The following is a 22,949-nucleotide window of genomic DNA, read 5'->3' on the forward strand; positions in this document are numbered from 1 at the left end:
ATCGACCTTTACAGATATTTCATATATGCATTTTGTAATTACTGACAGTTACAAGAAAATTCATAATTCATTGGGCTGTGCTGGACTGATGCCTGGCAGCATCATAGTAGGGATAAGATAAGAAGACTATTATCCCATTGTAAAAGGCAATGGCTAAGCCATATCTTGAATACTGCATACAGGTCTGTAGGCCTCATTTTAGGAATGATGTGGATTTGCTGGAGCAGGTACAGAGAAGGGCAATATGATTGGTGAAGGGAACAAAAGGGTGCTCTTACCAGGAAAAGCTTCAGTTTACAAACTGAAATGTCTGGAGACCATGCACCTGCAAAAATATCTGATTGAGGTGTTTAAGGCTTTAAATGGATCCAATAAACTCAATTGCAGCACTGAGTAAACTCTTTGCTCACAATATACACATATGAAAGAAACACATATTCAAATTGAGGAAGGCCAGTTGCAGGATAGATGTGCAGAAATCTGCCTTCAGCCAGCAGATAGCTAATTGTTGGAACAAACTTCCATCTATTGTTCTGGAAGTGGGTATTTTGAAGAAAGTTAAGGAAGAACTAAACAAACTATTGGAGGGAATGGGCAGATGATGTGGGAAGTTTTTTTTTTTTTTTAAATTGATGCCTGTATAAGTTTGCTTTCTTGGTCATTTGCCAAGATTAATACAATACAGCCAAATCCAACATTCATAAAAACTGCATAATTAGGGCCTTATACGATAAGGCTTGGTCCCACTGCAGTGCCTCCAATGATGGACTGGAAGAAGCAAGATGTTTCACAGCAGATCTGAGAAGATGTGGCTGTCACCAGAAAATTTTGGAAAAGTACGTTTGGGAGAGGAGAAACAGAGATAGAGAGAGGCATTCCCACCTATTGCCAATCATATATTCCTTATTATCCAGGCTTAAACAGAATGGATCTTGAGGATATTACAAACCTTTGACTGTATATTTCAGAGATGCCATGTGCGGTTGCCATGGGAGAGTTTGCATACAGTTCTGTCCAGGGTAAATGACACTGTATTTCTCAAAAGGCACAAGTGGAACAATATGAGATAAAATGTCCAGATTGTGGGTGGAGTGTTATAAAGGGAGCCAGCATGCAGGTTTCAAGATCATGTGGGGGAGAAAATAAAAGGGGGGTGAAGTGGAAGTGGGTTTTTTTTTTTTTTTTTTTTTTGGCTGATGCTGCATAAGCTTGCTTTCTTGCATCAAATGCCTCTACTAATGCTAAAAGCAACAGAGTCCACTGATTATGGAAAATCTGCTGTGGCTGAACACTTTTAGGAAGGAGATCAAATTTCTCCAGGTGATGCAATTATTATTGATCATTTGCATAAATATCAGCAATGGAATGGCTAGAAAGCTTAATAATTTGTTCTTTGTAACATAACACTACTAAGAGAGATATGGGAATGTATGTATTAATACATTCCCATATCTCTTGGACAGGATGAACAATTTGTCCTAGAACACTCCTAGGCCATTTCCAGTCTCTATGTATTTTGGATGATAATTTCCATGTTCCTTTAGTAACATGTACTGAGCAGTGATCATGCAAGTATTATTTTAGGATGTACTAGTACTGTAAAATTCCACTGCTGACAAAGGAGGCAGTCACCTTTGAATGTTTTGGTAGTTTTATTGCTTTTGGCTCTTGTAACATTTATATATATATATTTTTTTATTGCTTGTAACTTCATAATTTTATCAGTGAATTTCTTTTTATATTAAATATACAGTTTTATCATATTTTTATCCTTTAGTTTTGGTTTTATTTTATTAAAGATTTTGTTATATAATTGGGTTGTTGGCTTTACTGCCATTATGAGTGATCTTTAATATTTTGAGAGTTGTTTTGATGACAGCTATTTTATCAAAGGATGAGCAGATGACTTAAATGCAAAAAGAGAGATTTTAGGAAACTTCAAAGCCTACAAAAGTTTGCAATATGAATACTGCAAAAAAAAAAAAAAAAAAAAAAAAAAATTTGTTAGCAATCTTTTCTTCTTCAAAAATAGTCAAAAATAGTTTATATAATCACTTTAAGATAGCTTCTGTGCACAGCAGTGAGTTGCAACACTTTGTGATACATAATTTCTATGAAAAGACAAAAATAGTCCAAAAGCACCAGTTTGTGTAACGTTACTTATATGATTAGGAAACCCTGAAGACAGTTATCTGAATTAACTTTACTAAATTCATTTCTGATTTTAATGAGGAACAGTTTAATTTTTTATTATCCATAAATACATCCATATGTATTTATCCAAAACTGTCCCTTATGAAATTTTGCATTGTAATTGTTAAGTAGCTGAGTTGAATAGTTTTAACTCTACTTCCTTTGGCTGAAACTACAGGTGAAGGGAGTAGGATTCAAACAGCCAAAAACATTAATTAAAACCTTTCTGGCTGTTGAAAAATGCAAAATTTTGAATATTTTATAAAAAACGTTTGTAGTCTTATACCAAATTCAGGTAAAGTTATTTTAACTGGTTAAAAACTTGCCTGTTAATTTCTTTTTCTTCTTTCTTCTGTTGTTCTTCAGAATATTCAGCAAGAAAATTTTTATCTTCAGTACAACCTGTGCTTTTTTCTACAAATTTCTTTCTACTACTTCTACAATCAGGTTGATTAATATTTTCAGGTAAGGAGGCTATAAAAATCAAACGTGGCTATAAACAATTAAAATGACTATTGTTATTTATCTTAAATATAAATAATGGTGTTTCTAAAGCAATTCTTAAGTAAAGAAACCCAGTCTTTCATAGTGAACACTACTCACTCATGCAGTGTGAGTGAATGAATATTGCTTGCATTCTTTATCACACTGCATGATTCATCTTTTGGATAACAGATAATCTAATATATGTTATAAAAGACATTTTAGGGCATGGGGGGGGGGAATTATCTTCAAAGTATATAGAAGCAAAAAGTGAATGGATAAACATCAAAGAATATAGCAGAAAATTATATGCCTTACAAGTGTGGATATCATATACAGGAAACCCCCATATAACACAGTAGATAAATTGTGGCACTCCTCGCACAACGGTACTTATATAACATGGTTTCGCTCTAACACGATTAGAGAATTGCAGAAAACCTTGCATAACACGGTATTTTTGAGCTTTTGCACAGGGAAACCCTGCTATTATGTTGGATGTAATTTTTCAACATTTCCATCCTTTTTTGTGAATCTCCACTGTTAACTCGCCAGTTGTTATGCTCACTCAGAATCAAAACATTTCTTGATTTGCTGGATGGCTGCTTTCTACACCAATATGTCAGAGAAGCAACAAGAGAAAGCAATATTCTTGATTTGGTTATCAGCAATGATATATCACTTATTAAGCACTTCAAGTAAAAGAACCTTTGGGTGGTAGTGATCATTGCATATTGATGTGGAATTTGGTCAAAGAAATAGAAATAAATATTGTAAAGGGTATAAAGAAAGGGTTTGTTTTTATAAAAATGACTGTAATTGGCTCAGACATTTTTTAAACAGCTCTTTTTTTTGCTGGTGCTGCATAAGCTTTGCTTTCTTGCATCATGTTGCCAGTATTAATACTAAAGTAAAATGCTATTATACATGTGATTTTTGGATCAAGATACTTATTAAAATGCCAAAACACAATAATCAATTGGTCACCTCGATACAAAATCATAATACAAATTGGCTTTGATACAAGCTATGTTTTCATGACTATTAAATCCCATCCAGAAGCCAATGGGGATAAAAAAACAAATCAAAGAAATTAATTATGGCTTTGTTTGCAACAAGGCAGTGGTGCTGCGAAGGACCTTGCTATGCCACTGCCCCTTTTATATTTACTTTAATAGTGGAAGATGAAACACCTGTTAATTCTCCATTTAAAATAAAGATTTCACTATGGGATTGACTTGAAGATTTTCCTTTAATATACAGAATACATTCCAATTAATAACCTTGGCAAAACTTTGAAAGACTGGAGTGAGTTACTTACGACTTCTGCCAAGAATATATGAGGGATGATTTCAAAAATTTGTGGTCTGAGTAAGAAAGAGTAGTAGTATAGTGTGATATGTTCAGAGAAGTAATCATAGAAGTCACTAAGTGTTTTACTAAGATATATTATTCAAGATTTAGATCTACATTGATGTCAGATGAATTGATGAGCTTAATGGCAGAGAAGAAAAATGCATGGGATACAGAATCTTGCAATGAATATGAAGTAATTAGTGTAATCAAGATACTCAGGAAGTTAGGCAGTAAAAGCAGATTATGAGAAGACTTTGGATAAGAATACAAAGAAAATCAGCACGGAATTCTTTGTGTATGGGTAGCAACAGAAGGAAAGGGATTAATCATATTGGTCCACTGGATATCAAAGTTGTTGTTGTTATGGAGGTTTCTGGTCCATAAAGATTTTAAAAACAACATTTTGGAATTCAAAAGTACATCACCAAGGGTGTCAAGACTAATACTCAAGATTTCTAAGAGGTACAAGCTAAAGATTATAATGATTTATGCACCAACATCGAGCCATGATGATGAAGAGGTTGAAGAAATGTACACTGAAATTGAGAGTCTTCTAGATGAGCAGAAAACCCACTACACTATTATTATGGGGGACTTCAATGCTAAGGTTGGAAAAAGGCAAAACAGCGCAGAAAGAGGAACTATAGGAAATTTTGGAATTGGTGAAAGAAATAAAAGAGGTGAAAGACTTGTGGAATTTGCAGAATCTCAAGGAATGTCAGTAATGAACACTTTTTTCAAGAAAACGGTGAACAGAAAGTGGACATGGAAGAGTCCAAATGGATTAACAACTAATGAAATCGACTTCATCCTCACTAACAGAAGATATATTGTGAATGATGTTACCGTCCTGAATAAGGTAAATGTTGGAAGTGATCACAGAATGGTAAGATGTACACTTGATATAGATGTAGGAAAGGAAAGGAAAAAACTGACTCGAGTAAATAATACAAAGGTCTTTGAGATAACAGAGGAGGAGAAAAAGCAGTATGTACTGGAACTTAAGAACAAGTTTGAGCTTCTGCAGACTGCTCAGGACCAAGATATCGACGAGGAATATTACAACTTTCTGAAAGTGATAAAGCCCAAGAAACCTATAGGGAAACAGAAATCCAAAGAAGAAAAAATTAGTCAAGAAACACTTGTCATGATGAACCGAAGACGACAAATGAAGAGCAAGAAAAACACTGACAGGGAGAAAATTGAGTATACTGAGTTATGCAAAGCCATTAGAAAGAGACTCAGAGAGGACATAAGAAGATTTAACACAAGAAAAGTAGAACAAGCATTAAGGGAAAACAAAAGATTGAAATCAGCAGCCATGAGCAGTAATACAGAAAGACAAATGATACTGAAACTGAAGAATAGCGATGGTGTACTTATAAACAGCAGAGAAGGCATAATTCAAATAGCAGAAGACTACTATAGAGAATTATACAAGGAGCGAGGGAATGATACCAGCAGTGGGGAAGATGGATTGCAAAGTAGCAACACATACGACATACCCGATATTCTTCCTGATGAGGTAGAACATGCACTGAAGAAAATGAAGAATCGAAAAGCCCCGGGGGGAAGATGAAGTTACTGTAGAGTTGTTAAAATTGGGAGGAAGAGACATAACACAAAAACTGGCAAGGCTCTTCACAAAGTGCATTAGAAAAGGTGTGATGCCTAAGCAGTGGAATAATGCAATCATAGTTTTGCTGCATAAGAAAGGAGATAAATCAGAAATTGGAAATTATAGACCAATTAGCTTGTTATCCCATATCTACAAGTTGTTCACAAGGGTCATTACTAACAGATTAGAAAGAATACTTGATGAGAATCAACCGAAAGAGCAAGCTGGCTTTAGGACAGGATTCTCAACTATGGATCACCTTCACGTAATATCACAGCTAATGGAGAAAGCAAATGAATATAAAACACCATTATGCCTGGCATTTGTGGATTATGAAAAGGCATTTGACTCCATACAGCATAAGGCAATGTTTCGGGCACTGGAAAGACAAGGCATAGATACTCCATATATTATGATTTTGAAGAAAATATATGAGAGTGCTACATCCTTTATTAGACTAGACAAAGACAGTAGGAAATTTAAAATCGAGAAAGGAGTTCGACAAGGAGACACAATATCTCCGAAGCTGTTTACTGCTGCCCTTGAGGAAGCTTTCAGAAGATTAGACTGGTCGCAGAAAGGAGTCAATGTGAACGGAGAGTACCTAAACCATTTACGATTTGCAGATGACATTGTGGTCATAAGCCATGATCCCAAAGAATTAGAGGAAAATCTTAATCAGTTATGCACAGTTAGTAAGGATTTTGGACTAAAGATGAATATGGCTAAAACAAAAGTAATGATGAACAAGTATGCCACGGAAAGGGAAATAATGATTGAAGGAGCAGTAATTGAAAAGGTGGAGTCATATACTTATCTGGGACAAGTTATTAGCTGTAATAATGATAAATGGCTGGAAGTCAAGAGAAGAATAAATTTTGGATGGATAGCATTCAGGAAATATAGTCACATACTGAAGAGCAATATCCCAGTTTGTCTGAAACGTAAAATAATGAATCAATGTATACTCCCCTCCATGACTTATGGAAGTGAAACTTGGGCACTCACCAAAAGAATGGAAGAGAAGCTAAGAACTACACAGCGAAGAATGGAACGAATTATATTGGGAATCAGACTGTTAGATAAGAAGAGGAAGTAAAGGACATTCTTATCAAAACTAAAGAACTAAAATGGTCTTGGGCAGGACACATAGCTCGAAGACATGATGACAGATGGACTAAGAAAATAACAGAATGGTACCCAAGAGGAGCTAGAAGAAAACCTGGAAGACAAAGGCGGAGATGGATAGATGAAATTCATGAGTTTTTGAGTAGTAAATGGATGGCCAGTGCTCAAAACAGAAGGAACTGGAAAGTTGCTAGAGAGGCCTTCATCCTGCAGTGGATTGAAAATGGCTGATGATGAAGCACATTATAGCTATATAAAGTTTTCTGTATATAGCTATAATGTGCCTATTCATTTATTATATAAAAAAAATGAAAAATTTTTAATCTAACAGAAAAAAAAAGTCAAATCACAAATTATTCAAAAGTTCAGTTTGCTTGATATATAATCAGATATATAATCTTTGGTTTACAAAGATTAACCAGTGATAACAAGGTTGAAGTTCAGTCTTTTTTATAGAGGGGGAAGTCAATCAGAATATGTTTCACAAATTTATAGAACAATGTGGACACTGTGGTGGATCATTTCCTGTGAGTAAATGAAGGTGGGTCAGATGGGTATGACGCATTCTTGCTCTTGAAAGGACTACTTCTCGTCTTGAAGTACGAACACTGGATCGCCAAATTTTCGGATCCTGTTTAAACTGAAAAAGTTTATTATTAGTCAGTGAGTGCCAGAGTGCTGTCTATTCTGACAGGCATGCAGCCTGAATGGTTAGTGCATAGCCTGATGCCAGAAAGGGAATATTGGTGAAATCTAAGGTAGCGGGATTTTTTGCAGCTTTATCAGCCAGTTCATTTCCGAAAATATCAGAATGTACTGGAATCCAACAGAAGGTGAAGAGCTGATGGTATTTTTCAATTTGTAACAAAAAGCTTCTAATTTCATCTAGAACAGGGCAAACTTTATCTGAAGTATAAAATAATGCCATGATTGAGCTGAGGTAATCGGCGTAAATAATAGATTTCAAAGAACAGTAAGGACACAGATTTTCTAAAGCTAGTTTGATTGCATATAATTGTTAACAGGAGAGATTGCTTCTACAGGGATGGGATACACTTAAACAGAAAGGGTGCAAGAATATTTGCTGATGCTATCGAGGCAGTGTTAGGTAGGTCGGAAAACTGCTAGCTTGGGAAGAATACAAGGTCTAATAGATTAACAGTAACCATTGGCAGAGATGAAAGTGATTCTTGCACTGCTTCTATTGGAATGACCAGCAGCCTGGAAAACAAGATGCAGGGTATTTCAGAGTCATTACAGTACAAGTAAACACATGGGTTGTGTTAGGGTAGCTAAGAATAGGAACAGATGCATGTATACTTGCATGTACACCAATGCTAGGAGTTTGGTAAATAAATTTGATGAATTTGAGGTATTGCTCAGAACATCAAAGGCAGATATTGTTGGGATATCAGAGACATGGTGTCACACAGATATAAGGAATGCAGAACTGGAATTTGGGGAGTACAATGTGTACAGGAAGGATAGACAAGATAGGAAGGGAGGAGGTATTATACTATTAGTTAAGAAACACATAAAATCCAAGGAAGTGAAGCCAGTCGACATCCCTGGACAGTGCAATGTCGAGTCAGTTTTGTGTGACATAAGCATAGGAAGATCAAAATTGAGAGTAGGAGTGTCTTATAGGCCTAATGACTCTGATGAGTATAATAAGGAACTGTACAGGGGAAATAGAGTGGGCCAGTAAATCAGGGAGTCTTATAATGGGGGATTTTAATTTCCCAGATATTGACTGGAATTTGTGGGTTGTTCACTCACACACTAGCAAGGCTTTTGTGGATATATTGGATGATTGTTTTCTATATCAGCATGTTCGGGAGGCAGCTAGAGGGAGTAATACTCTTGATCTGATTATCAGTAGTGATTCTTCATGCATTAAGAATCTACAGATAACGGGACCACTAGGTGGCAGTGAAGTGATCACAGTGTGCTGAAGTGGGATTTACTCAAAGAGGTAACTACCGTCAGGGGTAAAGGGAAGGGTTTTTGCTTTCGTAAAGGTGACTACGGTGGTCTGAGACAGTATTTAAATTCTATAAGGTGGGACCAACTGATGATGTTACCAACAGCAAATTCAAAATGAAAAGCATTCAAAGAAATTATCTTGGAAGCTACTAGGCTTTACATATCAACCAAGAAATATTGTTCAAGGTTCAATATTATTCTTAAGCCTAAATGGATGTCAGATGAACTAATGAGATATGTGGATAAATAAAAAATTAATGGGTGAAATGGAAGCCTATGATAGATATAAGCTGGTCTGTAACCAAGTCACAAAGGAGATTAGGCAGGCAAAGGCAGAATATGAGAAATCCTTGGCAAAGGATGCAAAGAAAAACAACAAACAGTTCTTTACCTATGTAAACTCTAGAAGGAAAGGGATGAATCAGATTTGTCCACTGGATATTGATGGTTCAACTGTTGATGATCCTGCTCATGTAGCTAACAAACTAAATGAGTATTTTGCATCCACATTTACCCATGAGGAATTATTCAGGGAGGGGAATGCCAGAGGTGAGTTAAACTCTGGTAGTGAGCTGGATGATTTTGTAATAACTGAGAGGAAAGTGGAGGAGAAATTGTTGAAGATAAACATAAAAAACGCACCTAGAGATCTATCCAGTTATATTAAAGGAGGCAGCAAAGGAAGTAAGCAAACCCTTAGCCATAATTATGGGAGCTTCTTTGGACTCAGGGGAGGTACCCATGGACTGGAGATGTGCAAATGTGACCCCAATTCACAAAGGAGGATCAAAGGGCAACACAAATAATTATAGATCTGTTAGTTTAACTTCTGTTCCATGAAAATTAATGGCGACACTGGTTAAAGAAGCACTGCAGGATCATCTAGACAAGACTTCAGTTATAGTTTGGACACAGCATGGTTTTGTGAAGGGTAAGTCTTGCCTGACCAATTTGATCAGGCAAGACTTCCACTTACCAATTTGATCAGGCAAGATCAAATTGGTCAGGGAATAACTTTGCGGGATGCAGGGAATAACTTTGATATCATATATTTGGATCTTAGAAGGCTTTTGATACTGTTGCACATGGAAGACTGCTGCACAAATTGGAGCAGTGTGGCATTGGAGGCAAATTGCTTCTATGGATAGAGGGATGGTTGAGTGGGACAAGACAGAGTGGTAATCAATGGACATTGCTCATCGTGGACTAATGTTATTAGTGGAGTCCCTCAGGGTTCAGTGTTGGGTCCATTGTTGTTTTCTGTATTTATAAATGATATTGATCATGGTATATCAAGCTTAATGTCCAAGTTTGCAGACGATGCAAAGGTTGGCAGGGTTGTTAAGGACACTAATGACAGTACGCTGCTGCAACAGGATCTAGAAAAGTTGAGCAGATTTGCTGAGAGGTGGCAAATGAAGTTTAACATTGACAAATGTAAAGTACTACATATGGGAAGACGCAACCTCAGAGTGACGTACCAACTCTGTGGTACTACACTGACAGTGGTAGAGAACGAAAAGGACCTGGGGGTAATTGTGCAGACAGATATTAAGTTTTCTGAGCTGTGCAGACGGTCTGCAAGAGTAGCTCATAGTGTCTTGTCAATGATATACAGGAATTTTTCTAGCAGGGATAAGGAGGTGATTATCCCCTTATATAAGGCAGTGGTCAGGCCACACCTTGAGTACTGTATACAGGTCTGGAGGCCTCATTTCAAGAAGGATGTAGAGCTGCTGGAACGAGTACAGAGAAGGGTAACAAGATTGGTGAATGGAATGATTTTGAAGAAAGGCTAAGGTTTTGCAAATTACAGTGTCTGGAGACTAGGCACCGGCGAGGTGATCTGATAGAGGTGTATAAAGCCTTGAATGGTTTGAGCATGCTCAATGCTGATGGGATTCTTCCTCTTGCTCAGAATAATCACCTGAGAGGGCATAAATTCAAATTGAGGAAAGACAGATGTAGGATAGATGTGCGGAAGTTTGCCTTTAGCCAGCGGGTGGTTGGTTGGTGGAACAGACTTGGAAAGAACGGAGGGATGAAATGGGAGCATGTATTTTTTTTTTTTTTTTTTTTTTTTTTGCTGATGCTGCATAAGCTTGCTTTCTTGCATCATATGCCTCTACTATTGCTAATGCAGCTGAGAAGATACTGAATTCAGATGGAAGGGTTGCTGAAATAATGATATTTGAAAACACTGCTGCTGCTCCAATGTTTGCATTACATTTAGAGCCATCTGTATTAATTTGGAAAAAATCAATATATCTTTGAGTGTGAGCTGCATGAAGTTGTCTGACATTTGATGCTTTTAAAATATTCTTTCCCCATTGATAGATTTAAGTGTCACACGTCAGTACATCTTGGTTTACTCCATAATCTTTCAAGTTCTTAATCCATAATTGTTCTTTCAACTCTTCTTTATTCACATCTAGTTCCACGTCATAAATCAGAACCTTAGGATCTCGCTTCTTTACTTTTTCCACACACAATTTCAGTTCTTTAAACTTTGGACAATCTTCGAGTAAATCTATATCCTTTTCTGACTCAAGGATGATGATCTTATCCAGTACAGCTCTTAAATTTTGTACCTTAACATTCTGTAGCTCAGGTCTCACTTTTTTAATTAGATCTTTTTTAATATCTTCACTACATTTATGTTTACTGTTCTTGGTAGTAATAACTGCCACTCTGGGTTTTGCAACGCACTTTTCTTTTACCACAGTGGCATATTCCTTTTTGTATTATTTTTGAATGTCTTTCTTTTCAGCCTTAATAACACGTAAATCTATCTCCAGCTTTACTACGGCCATTTCTAGATCATCCCATATTTCCATAATCTTGGTTGCTACATTGCCCCTTACCCGATGTTCTCTTTGCAATAGGAGAGCCCTTAATCTCCCTCGTGCCTCTGCTATTTTATCTAATCCAGTTACCACAGGTCCTTGTTCCGAACTTTTTGTCATAGAATTTAACAGCTTCTTCATACTATTTATCATTTCTAATTTCTTTTCTGGTGTCCACATCTCCTGCTTTTTCCTTTCACGAGCTGTATCATGAGATTCCCCAGTACTGTCAGTTTTCCCATTTACTTCTTCTTCCCATTTACTTCTGAGTCTCAGAGTTTTCACTCTCCGAATCACTATCTGCTTCCAACTCCATCTCTGCTTTTTTCTTGGAAAGAGAGCCAGCGCTCGACTTTTTACCGGACATATTAAAAGGCTACAATTGCCAACTATTTATAACTTTTAACTTTATACAAGGTCTTCAAGACCAAACTTTAACTCAAAACACAAGTATCCAAAAATCTATTTGGAAACTTATTTGAAAACCCCCCACTCAAGTGAAACGAGTGGGGGTCCCAAACACGTTAGTACAGGAGGAAGAGCCCATGGTAGTTGAGAGTAAGTTGCCATCTCTTGTATGGAAACATTCCAAACAAGCAACAGTTCAAGAAGACCAGCTGGTTTTACTATGTTAGGTTTCTATCTGTAGAGGTTTTATAAAGGTAGATTGAAAAGGTATGACTGAATGGGATGCGAGAAACAACTTTGTATCTTAACAGCATACTTCAGTAACAGTGTTTTCCTACGTAGGAGGCTTGTGAGTGTCAATATAGAGACTGTGTGGGCGATGTTCTGAAAGCCCCAATCCTCAAAGCACTGTTGAATGGGATCCTCAAAGCACTGTGTTGAATGGGATCAAGTCAGTGCCTTGTTCTGACAGAATCATAGATGAGAGCTCCATAATCAAGGCAGGATCTGATGATCTAGTGTGTAGGAAGTTCTGAACAAATATAGGAAGGTTGCCCTGCAAACGAAGAGAGTAAAGATCACTAAGTATGCCATGCCACCAGGTGGTGTAAAAAGCCTTCTCTATATCTACTGAAACCATTACAAGATGTTAACGTGTAACAAAGGCATTTCAAATGGCGAATTCAGCCTTGACCATGAGATCTAAGCATGACCTATTTTTACAAAGTCATATTTGACTATGGTCCTTAGATGTTCTGACTCAATGATACAGACTAGTCTTCTGTGGACAATTTTTCTAGGATTTTTCTTAAGCAGCTTGAGAGAGATATTGGTCTATAGCTATGGGGATTGGGTGGATCTTTTCCAGGCTTTAGGAATGCCAAAACAATAGAGTGATGCCAAGAAGCTGGAAAACATTTTCTAAAAATATACGATTGTAAAAAACCAGGAGCAGGTTGAAAGCTTTGTCATCAAGATGTAGCATGACATAAATCCCATCTGGCCTGGCAGCAACACTGTGGGCTGTTCTAATGGCATGCAAAAGTTCAGAGTATTGCAGAAGTTTGTTATATGGAAGAAGGCGGAAAGTTTAAAAGTTAATAGCCTGCTTTTCTTTAGTGTTTTTAATTCATTGGAATGATGTCGTATAGGCTGATGCTTCTGAGATTTCAGCAAAAGTATTGCCCAAAGCATTAGCAATATCTAAGGGACTGGATAGGCCTTGCCTGTTTTAGGAGAGGATTGGAGAAGGTATGGTAGAAAACTTACCAGATAACTGTCTAATTTTTTCCCCCATATTATTTTGGGATCAGTGTTTCTGTTAGAGCTCGATGCAAAATGGGTCAAGGATTCTTTCTTGGCTTGCATTTGTATGAAACGTGCTTTTGCCCTTATCTTCTTATAATTAATGAGGTTGGCTGTGGTTGAACATTGCCGAAATAAATTCTAGGCTTTAATTTTTGCTTTCTTTGCTTTTGTGCATTCCTCATTCCACCAGTAATTATAATGCTTTCGACTTGGGGGATTTGATAACGGTATTGTGTCATTGGCCACTTTTCCTCATCAAGAGAGACTGATGATCGAAATTTTGCCCAGTTTGCTAAAACAAATTTCCATTTCCTGCGGAGTTTGGTTGAAGTATTCTTTGATATTAAAAAATTGCATATGATTGGAAAGTGGTCATTGCTCATAGGATCATTTATAACGTGTCACTCTATGGTTGAGACAAGTACTGGAGAACAAATTGAGAGATCTATTGCTGAGGTATGTCCAGTTGGGAGCTGTATGCGAGTGTGTGCACCAGTATTGAATATTCTGAGGTTTTGTGACTCTAGAAAGCTTTCAATGAGTCGACCGCATCAGTCTAGTTTAGGATCACCCCATAAGAAGTGGTGCCTGTTAAAATCCCCTAATATACAGAAAAGTTGAAATATCTGTATGAAGAGATCTTCACGATCTTTTACAGAGTAAATATGGTTTGGTGGTAGGTAGATTGAGACAAATGTTATCGAAATATGGAGAGTTATACGAACAGCAACAGCTTCTATTTCAGTTTGAAGTGGAATATGTTTAGTTGAGATCTTTGAATTTATCAGGATTGCTATACCACCACGGGCAGCATTTACTGTATTACAATCTCTTCGATAAAGGCAAATTTCTCCTTTATCGAAGGAAAAATTTGTAAGGTTAGGTAAATTTCCTGAAGACAAAGGGCAACTGGAGAACATTGGTTAATTAGATCATGGATATCATCTGTGTTGCAACGAAAGCCTCTGCAGTTCCATTGTAAAATACAAGGCATTATTTGTGTTTAATTGATGTAGTTGTATCTGACTGCTTTTTTGAAGGTTACTAGCTTATGACGTTCCAATTTTGGTTTATCTTTTTTGGAGAAAACTGGCTGACGAGTGTCCATTTCTTCTTCTGCATAAATTTCTAAAAGGGGATCTTCCTGTATGGATGTGCCATCCTGAAAATATTCAGGACACAACAGTGTGTCCATGGTTGTGTCCTGAATATTTTTCATTACATTTGTACTATGAGATATGGTATCTATCACTGGAGGAGAAGATGCTGCTGGTATTGTCAGAAGAGTGTTATTTTCCTGGTCAGAGAACTTGGATTGTTGCTTACATATACCTGGTTGTTGCTCAGAAAGAACATTTCTAGCCAAAATAGAAATTGATTTGTTAGTGGGAACTGTGACATCAGTTTGAGTGAAGAATGTTTGATACTTTTTTACAGCATTGGCATAGGTCATATTTTTGGTTATAGTAGGTGCAACTAGTTTTCTTGCTTCTTGGTAACTAACTTTGTTCTCAACCTTGTATTTAATTACTATTTGTTTCTCGGTTTTTGACTTTTCACATGCCTTAGAATATGCAGTATGGTCACCTTTACAATTTGGGCAAGTTATTTTTGTAGCTGTACAGTCACTGTGTATGTGATCTGAGGACTCACAACTGGGGCAGACAGGAACTCCTCTACATACAGTTTATGAATGGCCATACTTTTGGCATTTATAACATCTTAAAGGGTTTGGAATGTAGGGGCAGATGCGTCAAAGTAAATAACCTGTTTTTACAGAGGAGGGCAAGTTGGGTGTATTGAAGGTGGGAAAAATATTTCTGTAGGTGTAAGTTGATTATGTTTTTTAATAATTATTCGCCTTGCTTCAATTACGTATTGTCCCTGCAGTTCTTGGGTTTATTTCTTCCTGGGTGACATTTAATAGGTTCCAACTTGATATCACACCCTTAGATGAATTTAGGGTTGTGTGAGGAGATATTTTTACAGGAATGCCAGCAAAGCTTGGTAGTTGTAAAAGCTTTTCAGAATGTCTTTGGTTCGTGGTTTCTATTAGTAGGTCTCCTGATTGCAGTCTCTTCGCCATCTTGGGAGATCCTGCAATATCCTCCAGATATTTCTGTATCACAAAGGGAGACAATTTACTCATAGGCTGAATAGTATGTGAGTGGATGATTAAGAATGATGGGCAAGGTTACTCCATCTGATCAGTCTTTTGTCTCTTTGGATTATCATTCTCAATATCCTAATGGTCTGTGTTTGCCATGTTTGCTCCTTTTAGCCCTTGGCAAGAGGACTTATCTGCCAAGGTTGCCGGCCCTGCTACAGGGAGGCAGGAGCAGTGCCATTGGGAGGCCAACAGATATCAAAGGTAACTACTGATGGTACTGAATAAATATTTTGCATATATGTTAAAACATGAAGTTTTTAGAGATGGTGCTAGAAGAGTTCTATCTAATACCGATTTGGAGTTAAATGATTTTATGATAAGAGATAATAAGGTGCAAGACTTTTGCAGCTAAAAGTGAATGAAGTAGGAAACTAATGAAAGCTATTCACTTATGCTAAAAGAAGCTGAAAAGGAAGTAGTAAAACCATTAGCCGTCATAATGAGAGCATCTTAAATTTAGAAGTACCTGCAGAATGGCGATGCACAAATGCATCTTCTATTCAAGTGGGTGGTTCAAAGGGTGATGCGGGTAACTACAGACCTGGAAGTTTAACCTCTGTGCCTAACAAAATAATGGAATTAACACTTAAAGAAGTAATGCAAGATCATCTTGATAAGAGTGGAGACAAAGGCAACCACAGTATGGATTTCTTAAAGAAAAATCATGCCTCATCAATCTGATTAGCACTTGAAGTTGATACAATGAGGTTGTTACAAAGGAACTACAAAAGGCAGTTTTTACTTCAGTATACTTAGATTTTTATTGTATCCTTTGATAATGTACCATTTGTATGCCTGTTGTATAAATTAAAGCAATGTGATATTACGGGCAAGTTATTACTATGGATAAAGGGATGGCTAAGTGGCAGACGAGAAAGAGCGGTTGTAAATGGCTACCACTCCATGAACTAATGTGATAAGTGGGATTCCACATGGGGGGGTCAAGTGTTGGGCTATTACTGTTTTTATTATTTATTGATGTAAATATTTCAAGTTTAATGTCTATATTTGCTAATGATACAAAGGTATTATTACAGTGGTTAATGACAGTAATCACGATATGATACTTAAAGATGATCTAGATAAACTGAACAAATGGGGTGGAAAATGATAAAGAGTAATCAACTGTTGGAATAAAGTTCTTCTTGATGTTCTGCTTGAATACAATTAAGGATGGTTTGTACAAATTGTTGAAAGAAATGTGGACTTTTTTTTTTGCTGGTGCTGGTACTGGCAACATGATGCAAGAAAGCTTTGCTTTCTTGCATCATGTTGCCAGTATTAATACTAAAGTAAAATGCTATTATACATGTGATTTTTGGATCAAGATACTTATTAAAATGCCAAAACACAATAATCAATTGGTCACCTCGATACAAAATCATAATACAAATTGGCTTTGATACAGGCTATGTCTTCATGACTATTAAATCCCATCCAGAAGCCAATGGGGATAAAAAAACAAATCAAAGAAATTAATTATGGCTTTGTTTGCAACAAGGCAGTGGTGCTGCGAAGAACCTTGCTATGCCACTGCCCCTTTTATATATACTTTAATAGTGGAAGATGAAACACCTGTTAAATCTCCATTTAGAATAAAGATTTCACTATGGGATTTTCCTTTAATATACAGAATACATTCCAATTAATAACCTTGGCAAAACTTTGAAAGGCTGGAGTGAGTTACGACTTCTGCCAAGAATATATGAGGGGTAATTTCAAAAATTTGTGGTCCGAGTAAGAAAGAGTAGTAGTAGTATAGCGTTAAAATTTTCTGTACTTATGTATAACACTTTAAACAGTAACCCAACAAGTTTCATGAAGTTTCAATAACTTTTTTTTTTTTTTAATTACAGGTCCTGAAGTCAAAGTTGTGTTAATGTGGAAAGATGGTCAAAATCGGCCACCATGCAGTCATCCAATATTTAGAAAAAAAACAAGGGGACTAATGCCAAAGACAATTCATGAAGATATAGTTACAACATTGGGAGAGGATGGCCCTTCCTATTCCATGGTTAAGAAGTGGGCAGCAGAATTTAAATGAGGTAGGGAGGGAAGGAGGAGAGTCTGGAAGATGACCTAAACTGTGAAAGACCTGCAATGTCCATCTCCCCTGAAGTTGTTGCAAGTGTACATGATCTGATTCACGTACATGAGTGATTCACGAGTAACAGTTCGATACATTGCCAGCACATTGGGCATTTCATCTGAACATGTGTACTACTTAATAACAGAGATTCTTGCTATGATAAAGGTGTCAGCATGATGGATCTCAGAGCTGTTGACAGTAGATCAAAAATGCACAAGTGTTGTCAAGTGAACATTTGCATTGTTTGCAAACAGATCCTGCAAAGTTCCTTGTAAGGTTTGTAACTGTGAATGAGATGTGGGTCCATCACTTTCAGCTAGAGACAAAGCGGCAGTCTAAACAGTGGCAATGCAGCTCTTCTCCCTTTGAAAGAAAGCCAAGTTCATTCCTTCTGCTGGCAAAGTGATGGCATTGGTTTTTTGGGCTGTAATGGAATATTGCTAGTGGATTATTTTCAGAAAGGCCAGACAGTAACAGAGGCATATTATGCAGAACTTATAAAGCATTTGGGTGAAAATATCAAAGACAAATGCTGAGGAAAACTCAGAAAAGGAGTCTTTTCCACAAGGACAATGCACCTGCTCACAAGTCAGTCACTGCCATGGCTGCACTGCATGAGTGTGGCTTTGAAATTTTGTGATCTGATGAATATGAACCTTCTTCGATATTCACCAGATCCAGCACCACTGGTCTTTCACCAATTTCCTAATTAAAAAAAAAAAAATACCTGGCTGGCATCCATTTTCCCACTGACAGTGATGTCACTGCTACAGTGAATTCATTCCTGGAGGCCCAAGAGAAAACTTTCTTTGCAATTAGAATCAATGCATTTCAACATTGGTGGTAAAACTGTATTGACTCCACAGAGGACTACGTTGAAAAGTAACTGTTGCCAGACTCCTTAAATAAACCCTTCATACTCAGCCCATGATCTTTTCAAATACCACTCATATAGTCTCTGCCAAGAAATATATAAACACTAGCAGTTAACAGGCATTTGTGCATTTGAAAACTCCCCTTCAGCTGCAAATTCCTTTACTGGCTGGTGTATAAACATTTTATTTATTTAAAATCTTGCCAGTTAAACCCAGGTGACTGCCAACCTGAAGCAATTCTCACAGTACTAACAATGATAATAACTGATGGCATGGGATATTAAACCGCTTAGAGAAAAGAATATCTTAAATTATGCGATTGATATCAATGGTGAAATTAAAGGAATTCCTCCTTCATAAGGATAGGCTTTATAAACAATGATCATCGCATAAATTGATGGAGATTTTGCCAGTTAAACCCTGTTGACTGCCAAGCAGAAGCAATGCTCACAGTACTAACACTGACAATAATTGATGGCATGATATATTAAATCTTTACAATATATAGAATACATCAGCATTTAAGTCCAATATTTAGAGTATTTCATTAATTGTTGGGGTTTTTTTTTTTTTTTTTTTGTATGTCTTGCTTACTTGCATTATATTGCCAACACCATCATAACTTTGTACTGTAGTGGTAAATATGTATCTCAAAAGTTTGCATCACATAGGTTAGCAGATAACTTTATTAGCTGTTATAATTAACTTAGAACTTTACAAGCTTAATAGTATAACGTAACCTTGATAATGTAATATTTATATTTAATAACTGTAATTTCATAACGGCAATAATAACAGTAACACTATTATTACTATATAACTGGCTCAAAGTAGTAGAGTTCTATGGCTTGGGGAGGGGGGGGCAAAGGTCCTCCGAATCCCAGCCTCACAAGATGCACTGCTTGTTTGATGTTTGCAGATCTCTCTGGAATGGGACGTGATACTGTCAAGGGGGGAAGTCTGTGTGTGTTCAATGTAAAGAGTGTGAGGACATTAGGCATTAACTCAACATTTTGATGGGCATTTATAAGAGCTTGAGGAACAGGGTAGATGCATTCAAAGTAATTAAGTTGGGGCCCATCAAGCTTTCAGCTACCCACCTCAACTCCAGAGCTTTCACTTGAGCATCAGGCAACACAGCAGCAACCCCCAAGGCAGAATGCACTGATCTATTATCAGTAACTCTACAGAAAGAGAAATGGGAAATTTATTGTGCAAAAAGGACCTGGGTATGTCTGCCAGCTACAAAAGTTGATGATACTATAGAGAAGATGTCATCTCTTATGTCATTAAAACACGCGAACTCTTGACATAGTATCTTCACCATAAAGTGATGTTGATTCATTATTTGATTCTTTGTCATTTATCCACCAAACTGAAAAAATACAAGGTAACGAGAACCTGTCTAAATGCAATGAATCAGTGTGTTGGAACGTGACTTGGCAGACAATTAGGGGAAAGATTCACGATCAATTGCTGCGCCTTTGTTTAACAGGTGGTTGGGGTGTAGTAGCTGCATGCACAGTCTTGTTATTTAACAGCCACACCTTGTTCTTTTCTTCACAATCTTAGTTGCATTTCTCAGTCTTCTTTAGCTTGCCTATCCCCATTAGCCATTCAATTGCAGACTATTTCATATTTACTGTAGGCTTCTGTGGTTCCCTGATAATTTATAATCATCCAGTGCATTTTCTTTCTCTGCCACTAGTCGTATCACAATTCATCTGATATCCTCTGAGGCCTAAACCTTGATTAGTATCTCTTTGTTGGTATAAAATGCTTTGTAGCTTCTATGATTAACCCCCCCCCCCAAATTTTCCCATTTGGGACTGCAGTTGTTAACATCATCACTGTCCCCACTGAAAAGGATTTAAAATATGAACAGAAATCGTGCCTCAGACCAGAGCAGGAAAGCAAAGCAAAGGGTTCAAAGTAGAGGAAGTGCTGCGGCTTGGGAGACGCACCCTTCCCAGGTGAGCTGCAATTTTGAGAGAAAGGCAGCTCATTCTTGTTGCACGACAATGGCCCATCCATTCCGCAATTGTTTTGATGAGTTTCCACAATGGATTTAAATGCAGCTTTCGTGCTTAGTAATTTTTGAGTACTATGCAAAGGGCCTTGTACCCTCATGAGTATAATCATTAATACTAAAATTTGTTTAACATACAGACATAGTGTCTCTTTCTTTATAAAACTTCTAAATTCCCATGATATCCTTTAGTAATTATATTCATCATTAGATTTTCTGCAATGTTGCACTGATGGAGCTGAAAATCACTTATTCAAAAGAATGCAATAACCTTCAGAAAGGTTATATGAATGGTGGTATTTTTTTTTTATATAATGAAAATCCCAAGCATAAAAGGTATTAGAACTACAGTACTTAGTACTGTGCGTGGAATGAAGGTTGAGAAGATAAAATAGGAAGAAGAAAACAGGTTACACATAAATAGCAAAATATATTTCCTGTTCTGGGTGTTTTTCATTTACATACAACACCTGGTAAATTTGTAACAATGGCCTCAGAATGTGAGAGATCAGTGACACATATGGAAAAGACTTTTGTCTTATCTGGTACATATTTATCTGACATTGTTTACTGCATAAAAAATGTTGTTGTGAATTTAACAACACATAGGCTGCCAGGACCATATTGTGTCTTTCTAATGGTTAATATATTTTAATTTTATTGTAATAACTGTTATATTTTATTATATATTCCTATATGATTTAGGAAGGTAAACAGTTCTTTCTGATTAGGATCATAACCATGAATCTGTAATAATGTTAAAGATGACTGTGCATTGGTAATTGATTTAAATGTGCTTGAGCCGATATTAGAAAGGTGAGAGCAGTCCACTAATAAATGATGAACAGTCAATTGTACATGACATGACATGCATTGTGGGGCACTGTTACTCATTAAGAGATACAGGTGAGTGTGCCCAATCTAGCCTTGCTAGAATTACTTCTTCTTGCCTGCTGCTTTTCTGCAAACTGGATAGCCATAGTTTCGGGTCTGCTTTTATTCGGTAAAGTTTGTTTCTTGGATAACCTTTCCAGATTGTTGACCAGTTCTTATAACATGCTTTACAGATAAGTTGTGATTTGTGGAACTTGAAACATCTGTGAAATAGTAGTATCTGGTTGCTTGGCTGCAAGATCTGCTCTTTCATTTCCTGCTATCCCAGAATGCCCTGGGATCCAGAAGAATGTCACAGTTTGATTCAACTTACTGCAAATATGTAGTTTAGAATACATTTCTTTTATTAAAGAGTGAGCAGAATTGGTATTACTACTTAGAGCAGAGACAGCACTGAGTGAGTCAGTGTATATTAATGCAGGCGTAATTAAAAGTTCAATAATCTCATTTGGCCAATTTGATTGAATACTAATGATGTAGTCACAAAGGAACTGGATGTAAAGAATAATTTTGATATTATATATTTGGATCTTAGAAAGGCTTTTGATATGGAAGACTTCTGCACAAATTGGAGCAGTGTGACATTGGAGGTAAATTGCTGCTATGGATAAAGGGATGTTTGAGTGGAAGAAGACAGAGAGTGGTAATCAATGGACACTACTCTTCGTGGACTAATGTTATTAGTGGAGTCCCCCAATGTTCAGTGTTGGGTCCATTGTTGTTTTCTGTATTCATTAATGATACTGATGATGGTATATCAGGCATAATGTCCAAGTTTGCAGATGATATGAAGGTCTGCAGGGTTGTTAATGACAGTACGCTGCTGCAACAGGATCTAGAAAAGTTGAGTATATGGGCTGAGAGGTGACAACTGAAGTTTAATATTGACAAATGTAAAGTACTGCATATGGAAAGCAGTAACCCCAGAGTAACGCATCAACTGTGTGGTACTAAACTAACAGTGGTAGCGAGTGAAAAGGACCTGGGGGGTAATGTGCAGGCAGATATGAAGTTTTCTGTGAAGTGCAAACGGTCTGCAAGAGTAGCTCACGGTGTCTTGTCAATGATATACAGGACTTTTCCTAGCAGGGATAAGGAGATGATTATCCCCTTGTATAAGGCAATGGTCAAGTAACACCTTGAGTACTGTACTTAAAATGAGGTCTGGAAGCCTTATTTTAAGAAGGATGTAGAGCTGTTGGAATGAGTACAGAGAAGGGCAACAAGATCAGTGAATCGAACAAAGGGTTGCTCTTACGAAGAAAGACTTAAATTTTGCAAATTACAGTGTCTGGAGACTAGGCACTTGCAAGGTGATCTGATTGAGGTGTATAAAGCATTGAATGGTTTGAGCATGCTCAATGCTGATGGGATTCTTCCTCTCGCTCAGAATAATCGCCTGAGAGGGCATAAATTCAAATTAAGGAAAGACAGTTGTAGGATAGATGTGCGGAAGTTTGCCTTTAGCCAGGGGATGGTTGATTGCTTCCATCTGTTGTTGTAGAAGTTGATAGCTTAAACAGATTCAAGGCAGAACTAGACAAACATTTGGAGCGAGTGGATGGG

General features: G+C 37.0%; 1 protein-coding gene across 1 annotated transcript in view; it reads right to left on the bottom strand.

The window, feature by feature from the left end:
- Positions 1 to 22,949, bottom strand: part of LOC150078339 (serine/threonine-protein kinase 10-like) — a 387,198-nt gene that overhangs the window by 160,457 nt on the left and 203,792 nt on the right. Inside the window, exon 11 of the mRNA XM_090385108.1 lies at positions 2,520 to 2,667. Within this exon, the coding sequence (XP_090241234.1) occupies positions 2,520 to 2,667 (148 nt within the window). The remainder of the gene's footprint in view (positions 1 to 2,519; positions 2,668 to 22,949) is intronic.

The sequence above is a fragment of the Mastigoproctus giganteus genome, chromosome 11, assembly GCF_048544385.1.
Source record: "Mastigoproctus giganteus isolate SK-2022 chromosome 11, ASM4854438v1, whole genome shotgun sequence".
Taxonomy (NCBI): domain Eukaryota; kingdom Metazoa; phylum Arthropoda; class Arachnida; order Uropygi; family Thelyphonidae; genus Mastigoproctus; species Mastigoproctus giganteus.